Below are 21,050 nucleotides of genomic sequence, written 5' to 3'. Positions count from 1 at the left end.
GTTAAGGTATCAGGTTAGAAAGAAGGAGGCATTGAGTCTTGGTCTTGCCTTAGGCAAAAAACCAGCTGGGAAACTTTGGGCCTGTCACTCCCTCTCAGCCATAGGAAGCAGGCAATGGCAAGCCATTTAAAAAAAAATTGCCCAAAGACTGCAGAGATTGTCCAGGCAGTTTCAAGAATCAGACATGAAAGAATGGAATAAAAAAGCTGTGTTATAACAAACCTATGCAAATGTAATTGTGAAGAGTTTAAAATGTATGAAGCAGGACTGCTTCTTGGATGAATCAAAGACAACTGCAAGAAAAGTGCCAACTTCTAACCATTTTATTAGAGCCATATCTGTCTTATGTTAGTTCAATGATAATAGTTGTCATCTTGTTTGAATTGCTTAGAGCAGAATTTCTTGGGGCTCAGAAAGAAAATGAATGAAGAGTTCAGAGAGAGGATTAAAGATATGCTGGCTGCAAAAGAATAACAATTGGAAGGGACTTTGGAAGTCTTCTAATCCAATCTCCTACACAAGCAGAAGATTCTATACTATTTTTGACAAATGGCTACCCAATCTCTTCTTAAAAGAGATGGGGTAGCCATTTGTGGAGCACCCACAACTTCTGAAGACAACCTATTCCACTGGTTAATTAAGTTTTTCCTTACTTCTAGATTGCTTCTCTCCTTGATTAGTTTCCGTCCATTGCTTCTTGTCTTGCCTTTTGCTACTTTGGAAAGTATTGGCAACTCTTTGTGTCAGCTCTTCAAATATTGCTATCATGTCACCTCACTCCTCATTTTCACTAGATTAGAAATACCAGTGGTGGGTTTTAAAATTTTTTAGAACCTATTCTGTAGATGTGGCCTGTTTTGTGGGAGTAGCTCAGCAGTCATGTGACCAGGTGGGAGTGGCTTTGGCAATCACCTGACTGGGTGGGAGTGGCTTGGCAGTCATGTGACTTGATGGGCATGGCCAACTTGATGTCATTTACCAGGAGATGTCATGGATTGGGTAAAATGTGGTGAAGCTCATTTAACAACGCTCTTGCTCAGCAACCAAAATTTTGGTCTTAATTGTAGTCATAAGCAAGGACTATCTCTAACGTCTTCTGCATGGCAGCCTTGCCCTAGTAAACTCCTTCTCCTTTCTGGCAATTTTCCTCTCTGTTAGAGGGATCTTACAATGTAAGGTTTCCTGTTGCAGCAAGGGGTTGGACTAGATGACCTCCGACTAACCTTCTAGCCCTAAATTGCTGTGCTGTTTTTCTTTCTTTCTGCTAACAAAAAACCCTGACTGAGGCTCATTCCACATTCCTACCAGATAGAGATAATGAGATAATGACCCTAGAGAAAGTTTGACTCTATTCACAAGCAGGGAATCATCCAAATCCTTTTATAAACACAACACCCATATTGCACAAACCTGAAAACTTCAAAAACATAAAACTATAAACCATATAAGCAATTTATTGTTCCCAGCAGATTTCAATTTAAAGCTTAAATTTAAAGTCATAAACATTAAGACTTGTGGACTTTAACTCCCAGAATTCCACAGCCAGACATGCTCAGTTCCGATTTAAAGACAGCATTTGTTTTTCTCCTTTGCGAAAGAAGTTTCCTTCTTTCTTTTTCTTTCTCCCTTCCTGTCCTTCCCCCATCCCTCCCTCCCTCTCCCTCTCTCAAACAAAGGTACGCACACAAACAGAAGTTGGATTGGATATAGCTCTCCTAGCCCCCTTTCCTCTCTCACTCTCTCAAATACACAACGCACACACAGAAGTTGGATTGGATATAGCTCTCCTACCCCCTTTCCTCTCTCACTCTCTCAAATACATTTCTGGGTGGGAAATGCCTGGAACACAATAAAGCCCACCCACTCACCTCCTGCTGGCAGACTGGAGTGAGAGGAGAGACAGAGAAGCCAGAGGGGAGCAGAAAGGAGCCTTCTGAAAAAAACGGAGCTGGGGGAAAGTATGTGTGCTACAGCATGCCCCTTTGCCTGGCTTCCCTCCTCCTGTGGTCTCCTCAGTGGTCGCTCGTGCTCTCCCTCCCCAGTCTATTTTTATTGTAGGTGGACTTTTATTGCAGATGGAGCCACATTGCCTTTTCAAACCTATGGTCAGTGAAGCTGGGCTGGATTTTTGCATAGCTTTATCCAGTTGTTGGAGGAGGGGGAATGACTTCCTCCCCAGGCCCCCATCTGTTTACATACACACACACACACACACACACACACACACACACACACACACGGATAAAGCTATGCAAAAAGATAGCCCTCACCAGCGTCCAGCTTCACTGACTGCAGGTTGTATCAAACTACACAAGGGAGGGAGACAGCATGAGCGAGCCAGGGCCCTTTTCTCCAGCCTTTACCCAAAGCCCTACACTGCACCAGGAAGATGAAGTTTGAATTCCTCCTCACCTTCCAACCCACGTGTACCTTTTCCAGCTATGTCAGAGAGGGCTTCAATGCCACTCTTGACTCGGGTCCTGTGAAGAAACTCCATCCTCGCTTCCTTCTTTTGAGAAGCGCTTTGCAAATGGGGACAGGCTAGGGGACTGTACAAGTACAGGGGCATGGCCATGCCACCGTGGAACGGGTACACAAAAGTACAGCAAATTTCTGGCCGGAATCCACCTCTGAGAAATACCCAATGGCTGCAACAATTCTTCATGTTTTAAACTCCAGTCCCCTAATCATTTTTATTGCTCTTCTCTTTTCAGACTCTCAACCTCTTTTTTACATTGTGGCAACCAAAAGTGGATGCAAAAGGCAAGTATGGTTTTACCAAGGCATTACAAAGCTGAATACTTTATATGATATTGAGTCTACCCTCTATTAATGTAGCTTAGGATTGCCATGGCGTTTTAGGCTGCTGCAGCACATTGCTCATATTTAAATAATTATCCACTAGGACTCCAGGATCCTTCTCACATTTACTTCTATGAGCAGGTACCTGTACATTTGGTTTTTCATTTTTAACTGTAAAATCTTACTTTTATCTACATTGAATTCATTTTGTTAGATGTGTTCAAGTCTGTCAAGATCCTTTTGGACCTTAAGCCTATCTTTTGGAGTATTGTCTATTTCTGACAGCTTGGTGTCATCTGCAAATTTGATGAATTCCCCTTCTATCCCTTCATCTAAATTGTTTATGAAGACAATGAAGAGTACTGGACCTAAGAAAAATCCCCAGGATATTCCACTGCTTCCTTCTTTTCATGCAGGTGTAGTTCCATTAAGAACTACACATTGAATGAAGTTTGTCAGCCAGTATGAATCCATCTGGTAGTGATGGATTTTTCTACCTTACTAAGTAGGTTGTGATCTATTTTGTCAAATGTCTTACTGAAATCCAAGTATACTATGTCCACTACATTTCTCTGGTTAACAAATATAGTTACTTTGTTAAAGAATAAAATAAGATTTGTTTAGCATGATCTGTTTTTGATAGCAAGACAGAAACCATATTGGCTTCTGGTAATAACTTTGCTTGCTTCCCAGGTATTTGTAGAGTCTTTGCTCAATTATCTTTTCCAGGATCTTCCCAGGTATTAATGTCAGGCTGATTGGTCTGTAGTTTTCTGGATCTACCTTCTTCCTTTTTTGAAGATGGAAACCATATCAGCTCTTTTCCAGTCCTCCAGGATCTTTGAAAGATATGGTTCAATGGTTCCAAGATCACATCTGCCAGCTCCTTCAGAATTCTGAGATTAATCTATCTGGTATTGGTGATTTGAAGTCATCTAGAGTGGACAGGTGTTCTCTTACAATTTTCTTCCCTATTTGAATTTGTATTACTATTCTGTTGTTTAAGATTCTGTTTTTGATAGATTCTGCTATTTTCCCCCTTTTTGTGTGAAAACCGATGCAAAGAATGAATTAAGCAAGTCTGCTTTCTACATATACTCATCATTTCCTTGCTATCTTCTCTCATTAGTGGGCTGATTGATTCCTTGACCTTACAAGATGAAAAAAACCTTTTAAAATTATTTTTTACATTTGTTACAAGTCGTATTCCAGAGTGCTGGAAACTGGAACATGATCAGTTTCCAGCATTCTCTATGATGTCTTTCTTGTTCTTCCAATCACTGTATTGGCTTTTCAGAGGAAGATTAATCATAGCTGAAGGGCACCAAATTCCCTCTGGAAGGGGATGGAGAGCAAACTTTGATGCCAGCCCCTGTCTGCCTCTTATCTGGCCTCACTTGGTTGAGCAAGCAAATGGCTGACCTACCTTGAAGCAGACATTCCTTGTTAGACTTGCAGTCCATCCTTCAGGACATGGGGGAGGGGGTGTTGGTTCTGGGATTGGAGGAGGTGTCACCCCTTCAGCCAATTGTTTGCAAAGGAACGTGGCCGTCTCCTCACAATTGACAACATCCCACAGTCCAGCAGCATCTCCCGTTCTCATGGCAACACAGCCAGGATTTGGGCCTGGCAGAATGGAAGACCAGAGTCAGATTTAATGCATCTGCATAGACAAGCTAAATATGATAAAAGTTTTCTGGCCAGGATGTATTTGCTGTGACAGATTCCATACCAGGCATTTTTGCATTCCAGTGAGTGAACTGAATGGGATCTCCATTGGTCCAGTTGAAAGTCCCCGGATTCACTACATCTGAAAGGCCAATCCAAAAATATTTTTCAGGACGATGTCCAATTTGTGTAGTCAGGAAGGCTTGCTCAAATCTGTGGTAAAAATAATTCAAGTCAGGATAGTCTCTAATTTGTCAATTTTCAGATTCTGCAGAGGATTAATCATAGAGCCAATTTATACTTTCACTAGTCAATCCACTTCAAAGGATTGCTGTGGGGAAAATAGGAGGCAGGAGGATTCAGTACATTTGTATATTTTAAAAAGGTGAGATAAAATTATAATTTACACCATCATCCTGTCAGATCTGGAGGTTTAAAATCTTTTATAACTCCTGATCAGAGCTAAAGAGTATGTTTCCATAACTAATTGCTAAGGGCAGCAACTGAATCTTTCTTACAGATTACAGTGCAGTGTCCTCTAGAAGGCAGGTCTCCGTTTTGCTGAGTTCTCTTAATAAATGGTGCCTGGGGCAAACTATCCCAGTATGGCCAATGTAGGGCCTGCCCAATCTTTGCTACAACTAGAAAAGTCACCTGTGACAGCTCTGTAGATTTAGACTGACCAGCTAATTGCTAGTTGCAGTTATATCATAACATTCTCCCAACCTTTGGCAGTTTTAAGATTGTGGACTGCAACTCCCAGAATTCCCCAGTTTAGTGGATCGAGGAAAGAGAAGAGACGAGAGCCAGGACTCTTCTGGGAGTTGAAGTCTACATATCTTAGGGTTGCTGAACTTGTGAATCACTATAGTAGTGGTCCCCATCAGTGGGTTGCCAATATTTTTACTATCGTTTCAGGCGCACTCCCACATGCTCTTGCTCAACGCTTCTGTGCATGCACAGAAGCGTCCTGAAGGGGGACAGAACCGTCCGCTGCCACTACTACCAGTTTGTCAGATCCACGCTAAACCGGAAGCAACCCATCTGTGGTCCCCATACTTTTTTGATCACACAGCCTTATCAAAAGAAAAATTAACAACGTAACTCAACTAAACAATGTTTATTTATTTATAAATTATATCTGTACTATTTACTAATATATCATTTCTATTTAGGATACTGTAAAGACATTTTGTTCCTTTCACTATATTTTACCTATTCTCCACAGAGATCAGAAATCCTTGTTTAGATTCACAAGATGTCTTTGCTTCTGAAAATGTTCCAGATGTCCCTCCAATTAAGTAACAATAGAAACCATACCTTTTCCAGCCCTGTTGACATAGCAAACATACACATACAGAACGATATTATCTGGATTTATTGGTTTATTTTTCACATTTTTATCCTGCCTGAATCCAAAGATTCTTGGATTAACTAAATTATCTTGATGAAAGTGTAATTTTTAATTTTTTAATGTTTATATTTTGTATGATAATCTCACTATTCTACACTTTGAACCTACTATCAGAGTTAAAATCTCACTTTTCTACCTTTTGAACCAAGAATAGAAAAGATGCTGTATTTTTTTCAGCTCAGCCATTACTTCAGCTAGGTTTTTTTTTCTTTTTTACTACAATGTATAAAGATGAATAACTGGTCTTCTTATAGTTTTGCAGAGGAAAATCTATCTATGGTTGCTAAGAGTCAACACCAATGTTAGGAGTGGCAGGGAATGTTAATCTCAAGGCAATACTAGCTTTCTGGTTGATATCTCCAAAATTTCATATGAAAATGAATAGATCAAGATCAAGAGCTACAAAATATTAGGCTTACTTTCTGGCACTTTGGATCAGCAACTTCATCTGTTCCAGAAAGAAATTCTGAAGGTTCTTTTTTACAGATGTATCCTAATTCCTCTTCACAGAAATAATCCGCCATGTATCCATTCTGAGGATGGAAAGATGAACAAAACTCACTGAAAAGGAATCCATTATTTTTTCCCCTTTCCTATTTTTGTTATGATTTATATTATTTTTGGTTTTTTTACGAACTGGACTACTGCACAATGTTTGTTAAAAGTTGCAGTTGTCTAAAATCTTGAATGTTTGTTCAGTAGCAGGGGTGGGTTCCGGCTTCTTCTGCCAGCTCGCTCTGGGAAGCGCTTCACGCATGCATGCACAAAAGTAAAAAAATGCTTCTGCACATGCACAGAAGCAAAAAACCAAGATGGTGAGGCCTATGGTGCTGCCATTATAACTGATAGTTACTACCTACTCGACCCTTAATACCAATAGTTACTACCTACTCGACTGAACCAGTCCGAACTGGTAGGAACTCACCTCTGTTCAGTAGCCCTCGGAGCCTTTTCTAATTATATATAGAGGAAGCCAACAATAGGCTTTATTTGGGGATCAAGATTTCCCCCCAGGACAATGTTCATCAGTGTGACTAACCCTGCTTACTTTACACAATTAATCAATTTATTAGTATCTTCCTTATGCCTCCAAAGTATTAAGTGATGTCCTTACAAATCAAATTAATAAACTTAGCTCAGTAGTAACAGCAACCTAACAAACAATTAAAAGCAATACAAGACCAACGTATTTAAAATTATGCTGAGATGAGTTCCAGAATATATACATCTATGGTTATTTGAAGTATTAAGATAGAAGTGTCAGATATATTATTGTAGAACAATCAGACTTTACATTAACCCACTAACCAAATAAAAAAGCCTCTAACCTTTCTTTTAAAAGCTGTCAAAATGGGAATATTATAGTATTTCTTAAAACGTAAAGACTCACAGAGTCATAATTTTCTGCCAGCCCACACTGAAAAATAATACAATATTAAAGCCCATCCACAATTGTGAAACATGGTAGCAGCAGCAAATGTAATTTATAATATTGTAAAAATCAGTAACTCATACCAGCGAAAGTTCTTTAGGAGTTCTCCATAATTTTTAAATGTGGAAAAGATTGTGGAAAGGAAAAAAGTTTAAAAAACATTGATCTGTAGAATAAATTATGTTATGGAATAATATATTGTATCAGATAAATTTCTAGACACAAATTTTATCCAGGAGAGAACTGAAGAGGAAAAAAAATATCCACCAGACAATTAAGGGTTCTTATTGTTACCTTCCCAGTCATGATGACACAGTCTTCCTGTACATTGCTTATAAGTGTGGGTTCTCCTTTCTGCCATTTGATGAATCTCACTGTAGTACCATCACTCCACTCAAAATATGAAAAAGTTTTCTTATCATTTAGGCCTATCCACAAATTATCTGTTGATTCTAAAAAGATAAATCCATTTTATTAATTTCTTCTCAAATGTAATGAATGAAGTCCAGAGGTTGTATATAATCCTCCAGCCCATAGAACTCTATGCTATGTTGGTCAGGATATAATCTGGATGTATGCAGCAGGATGTACTAATCTGCTATGGATGTATGCATGTATGGATTTATGCTCCCCGCCCAGTTTCTCTTTTTATGTGCTTCCTGAAAGGTAGCTGCTAGTGGCCCAAAGACGGCAACGGCCCCACACCATGGAAAACATAGGCACGTGTGCACCCTGCACAATTACAGCCCCAAAGACTCTCGCACAAGCCCGGGCAAGTGAGAACAAGTTCCTGCCATTACGAAGGCTCCGGGATGAGGGATGGAATCTTCACCTTGGGACATTAAAGCCACGTCCACCAGAGGCAGTGGGGTTTCTGGGTCCCTCATCCTCAGGTGACCCAGATGGTGCCTTCCCAATAAGAATTTTTTTAATTGTTGGTCTAGGACTGGGAAGAAAATGAAAATGATGATTTATGCCACCTTGAGCTTCAGGAATAAAGCTGGGATTAAAAAAGAAAGAAAAAGTAGCATCGTGACCAGCTCTACCAACTGCGTATCATGGGACAGGTGGACTGACCATGCCTTGGAGGGTGCCAGATTGGACAAGATGTCATTTAGTTCTAGTGTGACGAGAGCACAGGACCAAAGCCCCTCTCCCAACTGGCCCTTTCTCCCTCTGAGGGTGGGACCCGGCTGCCCCATTGCCTCTGGCAGACAGCAAAGATTCTGTCCCTCATCCCGGAGCCTTCATAACGGCAGGAACTTTTTCTCACTCACCCAAGTTTGTTCAGAGGCTTCCCTCTGAGAGTCTCTGGGGCTATATTTGTGTGTGGTATTTGTGTGCTATGTTTTCCATAGTGTGGGGCCATGGCTGTCTTTTGGGCCACTAGTGGCTACCTTTCAGAAAGTGCATAAAAAGAGGAAGTGGCGGGGAGAGAGTGGGAACAAAGCTGCTGGCCCGAATTGCAGGACCAATGGCAGGGAGCTGGCGAGGCTCTGCACAACCAGTGAGGACTCCAGAGCCAATCCGCAGGGGTGGAAAGACAAGGAACGCAAGACGGACCAGGGGAGCCTTGTCCTTCTGAAGAGGACCTGCCAAAGAGGGCCTGAAAAGGGCAGATGTGGTGGCATTGGTATTAAGATGTTCCACGGAACCCCCCAGGGGAAAAACGCCACTGCCAGGTACTTTTAAGTGGGGATGGCTTTTTAACCAGGCAGCTGTCAAAGAGAAGGGACCGCGTGCCACGTGTCCTTCTCACTTCTTTGGCTGTTGGACAAGCCCACGTGGCGCACACTGCACCCTTCTCTTTGACAGCCACCTTGTTTCCAATTGGGGGAATCAATGTGTTTTTTCTGACATCCAAGTACCCACAATGTATATGAAACAGGGAATAAGGCTTCTAAATATACTTACCATAGCCAAGCTGAGAAAAAACAAAGCTGTATTCCTCAATATCATGTATACTTAGTAAATGTCCGCCATCCTTTTGGCAGGAGTCTGAGGCATCTTTCCATGTTTTGCGATCTCTATTCAGACGGTAACAGTGCTTTCCATATCCAACCCAGCCATCTGGACATTTAATTGGTTTAAGATCATCTTTAAAAAATCAGTATATGTACACCATCAAGAACTGGGAGTGGAGGTAGAGATAATATCTTGATCCTGAATTATGATGTAACTAATTCAATAAATAGAATTTAGTAGAAGCAAATCAGACAATTCATATTAATAATGACAGTAATTTGTCCATTGTCATGAGGATATTTGCTAGAAGTATCATCAAGATTTATTGTAATCCAATCTGATTTTTGAAGTTAGTTTTTCATGGATCAGGCAGATACTTTTTATGCTCTATATAATGGGGTTTTTTTTGCAGTGCATGCTAATTGGCATTACTATTTTTTAACCAGACTGTTGCTTTCCTTCAAAACTTTCAGCTCAATTCATAGAAATTTACAGTGAATAAACTTTTTTGAAAATAAATTTGGCAGAAAACCTAAAACTACACCAGTGAGTAGAGAAATGTATATATAATTAGTAGAGGTAGTCACTGATTTATGACCATGGTTAGGCCAGATTTTGCTATTATGGCACAAATTATTGTTTGTGATTGCAGGACATAGCAACTGGTCCTAAAAGTAAGCTAGTTGCCAAGTCCTTGAAATGTAGTTATATGAACTCAGGAATGCAGATGAGGGATGAGATATATTTTATGATGGCTAGAGATGTTTTATATCACCTGGCTTCTGGGTCAGTCTTAATTTTGAATTATTGTTAAGTAATTTGTCATAAGATGGGGATCTGTAGTTTAAAATCTTTCCTATGCATTTAGTTCTGCAAATCATCAGGATTTAACTCATCTAAGATGCATGCTACATTTCATATTTAAAATTTCTGAAATAAAACTGATGTTAAATACTTTTTTTATTCCCTCTGAATCTTGGATAATCAGAATAATGATGAGAAAAAAAGCCCTTATGGAAGTGATAGGTCAGCACGCACGCATGAAGCTTGTTTTGTGTGAGAGGCAGGTCAGTGCACACCCACAATAATCCCCACTGGCCCTTCACTCATGAGTTGTACGTGTGCCCACTCTACAGCCAGCAGTTTACATGGCCCCATTTCGAATAGGCCATGTCTCAGAAGTGGCCTGAAGCCCAAGGAATGGGGATCCCTGCTCTAGATAGATTACTCTGGGACCAAAACCCTCACTAGAAAAAGAATGCAAAAATGTAATCTGGGTCATGAATGCCATTCATATCAGTGAAAGAATATTTATTCAATTAACTTAATTTCTAGTTTAAATATACCTGAAGAAGGTCCAGATGAAGAGTTCATTCTTTTACAGATGTATCCACATTTCTGTTCACACAGATTATTTGCCCATTTGCCATTACCACTCTGCAATAATCCACAGTTTTTTCCTGTTTCTGAAGAAGGGCTACCTGTAAGAGACAGTGAACCAGATTATCCTATCACTATTTGATGTCCAAGAGGATAACATTTTTATCTGTAAACAAATTAAATTGTTTTCCAATTAAGTATTAGAGCAGTGTAGAGCTTGAAAGTATGCTTCATTCAACAAAGCTCCAATGTGTGCAGTGCAAGACAGTCAGCCAAAATCGTATTCTCCTTCAGTGAACTGAATTGTAGAGGCGGCCTACCTTCAGTCAGTGACCCTTTTGATCAGATCAAAGGGGCCAGCCAGATCAAGTCTGTATATGAGGCTGAACAATTTTTCTAGATAAGGCACAACTTCCACCTCAGCTGTAATGAATTGACAGGAGTTAGGTGGCACATCAGTGAGGAATGGAGCCATCTCACACATTAACATAATCTTAAATCTTTACACTTCTCTTTATAAAATATTAGTGGCTTTATAATTGTACATATTTACTCACCTGAAGCCCAGTTTAAATATCTTAAAGGTTGGTGATCACTCCACTGCCATCCATTGTCAAAATCTGGATTATTCAAGCCTATCCAATAGTTGGCATCAAAGTTATTTGCTAATCCTATTTGAGAAAGAAAATTAACATAATGAACAATTCTGTACCTGTGAGGCTGAAGAAAAAATAGACAGACAGATACAGTGCATTTTAATCCGAACTAGAAGATCATCCAGGGAACTCTTGGAAGTTTGGTACTCAAGATAATTAACTACCAATAGACACATAGAGATAAACCACATTTACACACCATTCAATTAAAAAGTTAAGAAGGAAATGAAACAAAACAAAACAAAAATAAGAATATATCCTCTTCAGGCACCAACACCAAGATAAGTAGAGATTAACACCAAATAATTAAATAGAAAACAACACCCTAATCCAGGAATTAGAGCCGAGGTGGCACAGTGGTTAGGGTGCAATACTGCAGCCACTTCAGCTGACTGTTATCTGCAGTTCAGCTGTTCTAATCTCACCGGCTCAAGATTGACTCAGCCTTCCATCCTTCCGAGGTGGGTAAAATGAGGACCCGGATTGTTGGGGACAATATGCTGACTCTGTAAACTGCTTAGAGAGGGCTGAAAGCCCTATGAAGTGGTATATAAATCTAACTGCTATTGCTATTGCTAATTATTAAGGAGAAAACCACATACCTACCTACACTGGTAAGGCAAGTTACTATGATAAACAGGGAGCAAACATCATACTAGTTAGGTAATGAAACATCTATAAGCAAACAACTCAAAGAGCACCAAAAACTCAACAGTTCGACCTGAGCTACAGATACATTCTTCTATTAATATTTAAAATAAATGGCAAATCAATCAGATAAAATTTCAACTTTGGAATCAAAATTTAGTTGATGTCAAAAAATTTGGTCCTTGGAAGTGGATTATTCAAGATTGTTGAAACTGTTTTCAAAGCATCAAATATTTTTGAGAAGATAATTTCTCTGGAGTAAAAATAACAGTTCTTATATGAAGTTTTTAAAATTGCTTGCTACAATTGACAAAATATTATCAGGAATGCCTTTAGGAGCCTTTTAAGAAATGTTTTGTTATGTGATACCTGTCAAATATGCTTGTTCATATAGTTCGTTGATGCTTAATAATTCTGAATTTTGTTGCCAACAACTTTTTCTTGCTTGATCCCATGTTAGAGCTGAAAGGGAATTGATCTGGTAGAAATCTCCTGTCCAGTGATTTTTGACCCAGAAAAAGTTATCTTTTTCATCTGTAAATGTCATAAAAATAGAGTTATATGATTGTATAGTTGTAGTGCTGTATTGGAAATTGTTGTTATGGAATTGGAAAACTCTGAGTGGATTGAAACAAGAAACTGGCATAAGGAGAAATGTCAACATATCATTATCAGTGATAATCATGATTTGATCAAGTTTCGTGCCACAATTCTAAAAGAATAATTAAATGCAGCAGAGTAATTGCTTAATTGTAATATGTATATATTATACATTGTTGTGTGTGTGTGTGTATGTGTGTGTGTGTGTGTGCGCGCGCGCACACACACACACAGAGCAGAAAAGTTTGGAGGAACTGGCTGCAACGAGGCTAGATGGATCTTGGCCTTGAAAATAAGTCTATTGACAGTTTATTTTTTCAGGAAAGATTCTCTTAAATAAAAAGGGCAAAACCAAACACACAAAAGATAATACCTTTAAAAATGATTAACTAATTTCATACATTTTGTTAATTTAGAAAGATTCCAGTTGATATTAATTCAACACATGTTTCTCAATTTACTGCTATTCAAAGTTATTTTGGAGCATTTTTATAAATAAACTCAAGGCAAAGTGATTCTGATGACAGAGACTTCCGTAAACTAATGCTGATGTAGAAATGCTGTCATTAAGTTATGATTCCCTGGAAAAGATAAAAAGCTTTTTCTATGTGCACGGGGTGAAACAGTCTATTCTAAAAGGCTTCTTTTTAAACATAGATATGCATGTACTCTTGCATGAGAGCCAGTTTGGTGTAGTGCTTAAAACATCAGGTTAGAAAGAAGAGATTGTCAGTTAAAATCCCACCTTAGCCATGAAAACCAGCAGAGTGACTTTGGGCCAGTTACTTTTTTCAGCCCAATAAACCTGTTGTTGTAGAAAAAGTAGAAAGAGGAAGCTACCTTGTGTTGATTGTAAAAATAATAAAGGTATGATAGAAATAAATAATGGTATTTATTTCATTTACTTCATGGTATTGGACCTGGGTACTTGAGAGACCGCCTGCTGCCAATTACCTCCACCAGACCGATTAGATCCCACAGACTAGGCCTCCTCCGAATTCCATCCGCCGGCCAGTGTCGACTGGCGACTACCCGGAGGAGAGCCTTCTCTGTGGCTGCTCCGACCCTCTGGAACGAACTCCCCGTGGAGATTCGCACCCTCACCACCCTCCAGGCCTTCCGCAAAGCCCTTAAAACCTGGCTGTTCCGACAGGCCTGGGGCTAAAGAACCGTCCCCCTATCTCGAATGGTATGATTGTTGCGCTTTTAAATTATGTATTGTTTTGTGTTGTTGTCAAATTGCTTGTATCCCCCCTTCCCTGGTTTTGAGCTGTGAGCCGCCCTGAGTCCCCTTCGGGGGAAAAGGGCGGCATACAAATGAAATAAATAAAATAATACTTTACCAAATAACACTTTACCTTTTACTGGGCAATATCCAGTTAAAGAGTCTTCGTCCACATCTGGAGTTGTTCCACACCAAAACCGTTTGTGTTCATCATCATCAACTATGCATTTAGCATGCCATTTATTCATATACTTAAAAGGAAACACACAAGGTGCTCCCAAGGAATTGCCTTCTATAGTGAATAGAGCTATAAAAATATCAAACATATCCATGTTAGATTGAGAAGTACTGAATTGAGAGTAGAAATCTTATTCAAAAATATCTCAGGATTTAGTTCTGAGGAATGTGTATTATTTGTGTACAATACATGTAACTATGATTACTTCAATAAGGGAAAAATTTTCAGAATTTATATCTTAGAATACATGCCATTTTTTCTCAGATAACGTAAAAGACAACAACTCTACTATGTTAAAGGTAATAATATGACTTTGCTATCAAATTTATTCCAATATTCAGAAAAAGAAATTCAAAGAGAGAGAAAAAAGAATTCAGCTAAGCAAATTCAACAAGAATGATTAATATTCTTATATTTACCTTCATATTTCTGGGCACACAAGCTCTTCTTTGTTCCATAGATCTTCCAAACACTTTTTGTGGAGGGTTTTTTGGATAGTATAACCCCATTCTCACGTCCATTAGCAGGATTTAAAAACAGTTCTTGATTTACAAGGGCAAATAGAGTGTCATTTCTGCATTCCCATTTCTGTAATTCAGTGGTTTTGTTGCACCGTGACAGTGTAACTGGAACCATGTTTGATTTTGAAGGTACACTCAGGCATAACTTCACGGCCATATTCAATAACTGATGATCGGATACCCACTTAAAATTTTGCCATTCATTAAACTTGTTGCAGATGTCGAAGGTGAAGGAACGAGATTCTTGAAGTTTTAGGCAACGATCAAGATTTTCATTGTACATCATAAAAATGTCATTGTCTATAAAATTAACCAAATAATAATAGTAATAATAAACACTGCACATGTATGTATGTATGTATGTATGTATGTATGTATATGTATATATCTATCTAGATAGATAGATAGATAGATAGATAGATAGATAGATAGATAGATAGATAGATAGATAGATAATATTTAAATTTAGCACTTTATATTATTTATTTTAGTATAATAGATGTAGATAAAATATTTCTAAAATATATAAAATACTTTATGATGTTAACTTCTGAAAGATTATTTAAAAGCAATCAGTAATTATAGAGAGTGCATCCATATATAATGTTTGGAAAATAACAGATAATAACTGAAAAACTGTGATACTTTTTAACAGAATAAAAATAAATTAAACAATTGATATTTACACAATTGATTTAAATACATTTATAAACAATTTAAGTAATTACACTTAAGTAATTACTTAAGTGTACAGTAATTACACACTTACCTGATATTTGAAAAACTGGCTGAATGAGAAATGAAAGATTAAGAAACAAAAATAATGTAGGCATTATAAACAATAAAACATTCCCCAAAACTACCCAGAAATTAAAAACCAACTGGGGTAGCTTCTTTTGAGGAACTTCTTTATATATAAGCAAAGAACAAATTTTTACTCCTGCCTTCAATCTTACGACATGTTATTTTAATAAGGAAGACTATAAATAGTATTCGGCTTCTGTGTAAAAGACCTATTAACATATGTTTTTTCAGGAATTTACAGTTAACCATTATACATATAAATTGTATATGTATATTAAATATTCCATTTGAGAATAGAAAGCAGTATACATGAAATGAAATACTATTTATTTAGTCAGTGACCAGTGACCATTAAATCTGAAAATACAGGACACATAAGTAAATCAAATGGATGAAATAAAATATTAGCATAACAGGGAATTTCTGTTATCAAAATATATTATATACTCTAATGATATATTAATTACCATTGCAAGTATAAGTCTAAAATATTACAATCTTTATGAGTTAAAACACATATTACCTAAATGAAATAAAAAATACATATCACCTAAAACAAAATAGCTAACAAGTAATAAACCTGAAATGCTGAATAAAATGTTTCTCATACAATTATCCACAAACAAATGAAGTAATCAATAAGACATTATAAATCCTTATTTGACTTACTTTCTAGCGATGATCTCTTTGCTAAGTATTTTCTTTATTATCTCAGACCTGTATTATGTACTGTTGTTACCTCATTCAACAACCAACTTTCTATAACTCAAACGTACATTCATTTTTCACTTTCAGATATTTCTTTGTGACATGCTGAAGAGCAAACCTGGTTTTTCTACCCCTGCATGGTATAAAGGTATTTTACGCTTTCCAAATTTCATTCATTTAATTCTGTTCCTTTTCCAAGTAACTTATAGATAAATTTATTTATTTAATCTATGGGATACAGTGACAGCGAAATTACAATTCTAGACAGAATGACAGTCAAAATCACTAGTTCATTCTGTTCAGCACTTGCGTGCCTATCGTGGAATACACCACAGGTGGCAAGCTAGCTTACACTAGCTGATTAGTGGCTCCTCTGGATTCCTCCACTGGTCTTGCCTTGCCTCACCTCACTTCATGTTGCTTTGCTTTGCATCCAGCCAAGTCCAGCACTGGCTTCTACTTTCTCATGAATGCAGCTAGGTTCTCAAAGTGATACCCATTTATCTATTTGCAATATTGGATTCTTTTGAATTGCTAGGTGGGAATGAGCCAGGGAGCAAGTGGCAGGAGGTTATCCTATCTTGCAGAGCCGGACTTGAACCACTGCAGTGCAAACCATTTCTGGCTAGCAGTTTCAATGTTATTAAGCCACTGTGCTACTGTATCCTCTTTATCAATAAATAAATATGTGTATCAATAAAAGATTTTAAAAGGAAATATTAATGAGAATTATACTACAATCAGCATAATAAGCCAATTCTTGCTGGCTCTTTATTTTTGGAAGTACAATATATCTCCTGATTGTTAAGATATATCAAACTATCAAACTGTTGAACTATCTAACAAGGCAATATTACCATCATTATTCTCATCTTCCCTCCTTATCTTATGACTACAACTTTGTTGCTTATCACTATTGTTGTATGTACATTGAGAGCTTACGCACTGGAAACAAATTCCTTGTGTGTTTAATCACACTTGGCCAATAAAGAATTCTATTCTATATGCAACAGTATTTCAGCTTGAACCGTGTTTTCAAGATTAAAGCACTTGAAAGGAAAAGTTTGGATATATTGCCCAAAAGGTGACAGAGCCTAAACAAAACCATTTATCTTTCAGAATGCTATGAGTTGCTCTTAAGGCAATATAGATTGTACTTTATTTCAAACATTTGATTTTTTTTCTTCAGAAAGTATGCGGTCAAGGACTGGCTGTGGAGATGGGAACCATAGCTGGAATACCTGGAACTTCTTTGCCATAACATACCATATGGATTCTAAGATTTTAACATGAAATATAAATTAGGTAAACTAATTTATACTAATTAGGTAAAAAAAAACCTGTTTCATTGTTTTAAAAATTAGAAACCAAGATATAATACATATTTAGAAGAAACTTATATTAAAGAGTTCTGATAAAAAGTATTTAGTAAATATAATTCTGAGCTTGGAATATATCTCTGTCAATCACAAAAAAGATCAATGGAGTAATTTTGTATATACATTCCCAGTTACAATCAAATTTATTATTCACAGAGGATCAAGGTAGATAAGTAATTGTGTAAATTGAATTACAAGGAATAAAATCTTTGGTAGTTGGTTTATATATCCCACACCAAGAAAAAACCAAGTTTTTAAAATATTTGTCTGAAAAGCTATTATCCTTTTATTTTCAGCATTAGTATATACTTGGAAATTGAATAGGTAGTAACAACTGGCAAGATCTACTGATAAGGAATTAAAGATAAGTAATGGAAACTGCCCCAAACCTTTTTTGAATATTTTGAATATTTGATTGATGTATGCTGATGTAAAAATTGGCTTTTTTTCTGAGACATAAATCCTTTTCTAGAATTAATATGACAAGGATTGCTAAAAATTTGGTTCACAAGACAAATAAAGCTAATATTCTTCCAAAATCTTTTTCAGACAATAATCCAATGATGGTATACCTTAAATTCAGATCTCAGTCCTTTAAATGGAAATTAATTAAGACCACAACTTATTAAAGAATGTAAGCAAGTATTCCATGTTTTGTGTTAATAACATGCGGACAATTGGAGCGATGAATCATCCTGTGGAGAGTTGGTTATAACAAGATGGCTGCAGTGAGATGGCTCACACTGAGTTGGCCACAGTGAGATGGCCCATTCTGCTTACAAGATTCTAAAGAAAGAGAACAGTCTTGGTTTGCCAGACCTAAGATTTTATTATGATGCCTGTTGCTTGGCATGGTTAAATAATAATTTTGGTAACTGTTATGTCCTAGCCTTGGAGATGTGACTTCGTCTCCAAGGCTCGCCATTGGTTGGAATGTGTGTGTGTGCCAGAGCGGGATAGTCACCGTTCTCTGATGGGCTAACCGCAGGTCTGCCTGCATATAAATTGCTATCAAGTGGGAATGTTCTTTATCTTAGGTTCTGGAGTTGCGGTTATGTTAGCTGTTTAATAAAGCCTTGTTAGCCGAGCCCTGCCTTGCCTCAGTCATTGCCACCCATCGAATTTAACACTGATGATGAAGGTGGAATGCTCTGAGGTGTAGGAAGAGCTGTGTCACGTAAGGCAAACTTTCATTGTTTATACAAGGCTTCCGGCTAATCGCTGAGGCAATCTCCTCAGATCGTGTCTTCCTCAGAATGATCACTTTGAGCAACTTCTCACCATTTGCGCCAGGGTTAGAGTCCTGGGAGGCTTACACTGACCATTTTGAATGCTTCCTCAAGGCAAACCACCTGGCTAATTTGCCTAGTGAGGGAAAGAGGGCTCAGTTCCTGAACGCTTGTGGGCATGAGATGTTCAGAACAGCCAGGATTTTGGCCGCCCCGCAATCAGTCCAGTTTCTTTCATGAGAGACCCTGTTGACCAGACTGCAGAACATTATGCCCAGCTCTGTCTCACATAGCTAGGCGCTATACGGGTCAGCAAAGTCTTCAGAAGGAGGGGGAATCAGTGAATCAATATGTGGCTGCCCTCAGAGCTGCAGCACTGCACTGTGATTTTCCTAATTTAGACGACACTCTACTTCAGCAATTCATGTGCGGGGTGACCGATTCGAGGCTGCATTGCCACTCGCTCTGAGCTCAACCTGCAAGTGGCATTGGATGAGGTTCACGCCTCTGAGATGTCCAATGAGTCCTGTGCTGAGATTAAGAGGGGTCAAACCACAGCGCCCTCCCCCTGCGTTATCATCTACTAAGACTGTGCCTATTCATTATGGGGAGGTAGACGAACATTCTTCGTCTAACACTGATGAGGCTGAGGTTGACTGCCTCAAAACAGGAGGTGGCAGTGTGGTGCGATCACGGAAAAATTTACCTCAGAGCCATTTTGCTGGTTGTGGCGGGAACCATGCCCGTGCCTGGTGTCATTTCAAATCTGCGATTTGCCACAAGTGTGGAAAGAAAGGACATTTAGCTAAGGTGTGCTGCGCACAATCCTCCCCCTCTCAGGGTCAACCAGCTGACCGCTCATGTTACCGCAAGCCAAAGCCATGGTCTTATCACACATCAAGGACTGTTTTGCAATTTTCCACAAACAGTGGCAGGCTGTTCTGCTGACCAGCCAGGCCAACGTGACATCGAGGAAGAAGATTTCTCTCAGCGTCCAGCTCGAGGGTAAGCCCTGCCGTATGGAGGTGGACACCGGTTTCTCAAAGTCTATTGTATCCTGGTCCACTATCAAGCATTTGGTGCCTTCCTTAGCCAAGAAAGGCCTGTCACCTTGTTTTATTAAGTTGCAGGACTATCAGGGAAACTATATCCCAGCAGTTGGCAATGACCGGTTCCAAGTGGTCACTCCAAGTTTTAAGGGAAGGCTTCCCCTCATCATCATCCAGGACAACCTTCCCAGTCTACTAGGCCTAGACTGATTCTATGCCCTGGGCCTCAGTGTCACTGGGGTGCATCCAACGGTGGGCCTTGATCAGTTTGAAAGCCTGATGAAGGAGTTTGCTGCAGTTTTTAATGGGTCGTTAGGTAATTATAAGGGAACCCCCATTAGTTTTAATTTGAACCTTCAGATCGCTCCCATCCATCTCAAGCCCAGAAGGATCCCCCTGACCCTGCATCCAAAAGTGGACGTTGAACTAGATAAGTTGGTTGCCCAAGGGATCTTAGAGCCCGTAGATTACTCCAAATGTGAGCCCCCCATTGTGATTCCTCTGAAATCCAATGGCTCCATTAGATTATGTGGGGATTTTAAATGTACAATAAATAGGGGTCTCCAATCCAACCCCTACATTGGGACGGGGCTCCATTTTTCCAAACTGAACCTTGCCCAGGCATATCAGCAGCTCCCTGTGGATGCTGCTGCTGTGGAAACACAGACCATCGTCACCCACAGGGGAGCTTTTAGATGCCGGCGGCTCCAGTTTGGTGTCAGTGTAGTCCCGGGCATTTTCTAGAGGCTCATGGAGCGACTGCTCCTAGGCATTCCGGGGGTTGGCCTGTACTTCGATAATGTGCTTATTTCTGCCAGAAACAGCATGGGAACTGATGACACAGTTGCGTGCCGTCTTATCAAAGTTCCTGGAGGTGGAACTTTGGGGTTGAAACTTAAGGGGTTGAAACTTGGAACTTAAGGAGTTGAAACTTAAGCCTTCAAAATGTCAGATAGGGGTACCCAAAGTGGAGTTTTAGGGTATCTGATTGATGCCAAGGGCATCCATCTGACCACCGCTAAAATAGCAGCCATTAAGCAGGCTCCTGTACTGACCAATAAAGCCCAATTGCAAGCTTTCCTTGGCCTCCTCAATTTTTACTCTGTCTTTTAGTCCCATAAAGCCTCTGTTGCGGAACCCCTGCTTCTCAATAGTAGGGATACATGGAGGTGGGGTCATAAGGAAGCAGCCACTTTTGTGGCCGTCAAGGACCTATTAACTTTCAATGCTGTCCTTGTTCAGTATTGGGGTGGGTGCTGTCCTGAGCAACAAGCTTCCAAATGGGTCTGAGGGCCCCTGGCATACTTTTCAAGGACCCTGTCCCCTCTGGAA

The 21,050-nt window shown here is 39.0% G+C and overlaps 1 protein-coding gene across 1 annotated transcript in view; it reads right to left on the bottom strand.

The window, feature by feature from the left end:
- The window catches only part of LOC116520388 (macrophage mannose receptor 1-like), a 73,540-nt gene extending 58,128 nt beyond the window's left edge, over nucleotides 1–15,412 (bottom strand). Inside the window, exons 1-12 of the mRNA XM_032234555.1 lie at nucleotides 15,319–15,412; nucleotides 14,448–14,849; nucleotides 13,924–14,097; nucleotides 12,335–12,499; nucleotides 11,219–11,332; nucleotides 10,628–10,762; nucleotides 9,231–9,413; nucleotides 7,611–7,768; nucleotides 6,304–6,417; nucleotides 5,686–5,801; nucleotides 4,535–4,683; nucleotides 4,229–4,428 (exon numbers count right to left, since the gene is read on the bottom strand). Of these exons, the coding sequence (XP_032090446.1) occupies nucleotides 4,229–4,428; nucleotides 4,535–4,683; nucleotides 5,686–5,801; nucleotides 6,304–6,417; nucleotides 7,611–7,768; nucleotides 9,231–9,413; nucleotides 10,628–10,762; nucleotides 11,219–11,332; nucleotides 12,335–12,499; nucleotides 13,924–14,097; nucleotides 14,448–14,849; nucleotides 15,319–15,382 (1,974 nt within the window). The 5' untranslated portion in view covers nucleotides 15,383–15,412. The remainder of the gene's footprint in view (nucleotides 1–4,228; nucleotides 4,429–4,534; nucleotides 4,684–5,685; nucleotides 5,802–6,303; nucleotides 6,418–7,610; nucleotides 7,769–9,230; nucleotides 9,414–10,627; nucleotides 10,763–11,218; nucleotides 11,333–12,334; nucleotides 12,500–13,923; nucleotides 14,098–14,447; nucleotides 14,850–15,318) is intronic.
- Between the last annotated feature and the right edge of the window lie 5,638 nt (nucleotides 15,413–21,050).

The sequence above is a fragment of the Thamnophis elegans genome, chromosome Z, assembly GCF_009769535.1.
Source record: "Thamnophis elegans isolate rThaEle1 chromosome Z, rThaEle1.pri, whole genome shotgun sequence".
NCBI classification, from domain to species: Eukaryota; Metazoa; Chordata; class Lepidosauria; order Squamata; family Colubridae; genus Thamnophis; species Thamnophis elegans.
This window is presented reverse-complemented; position numbering and strand designations above follow the sequence as displayed.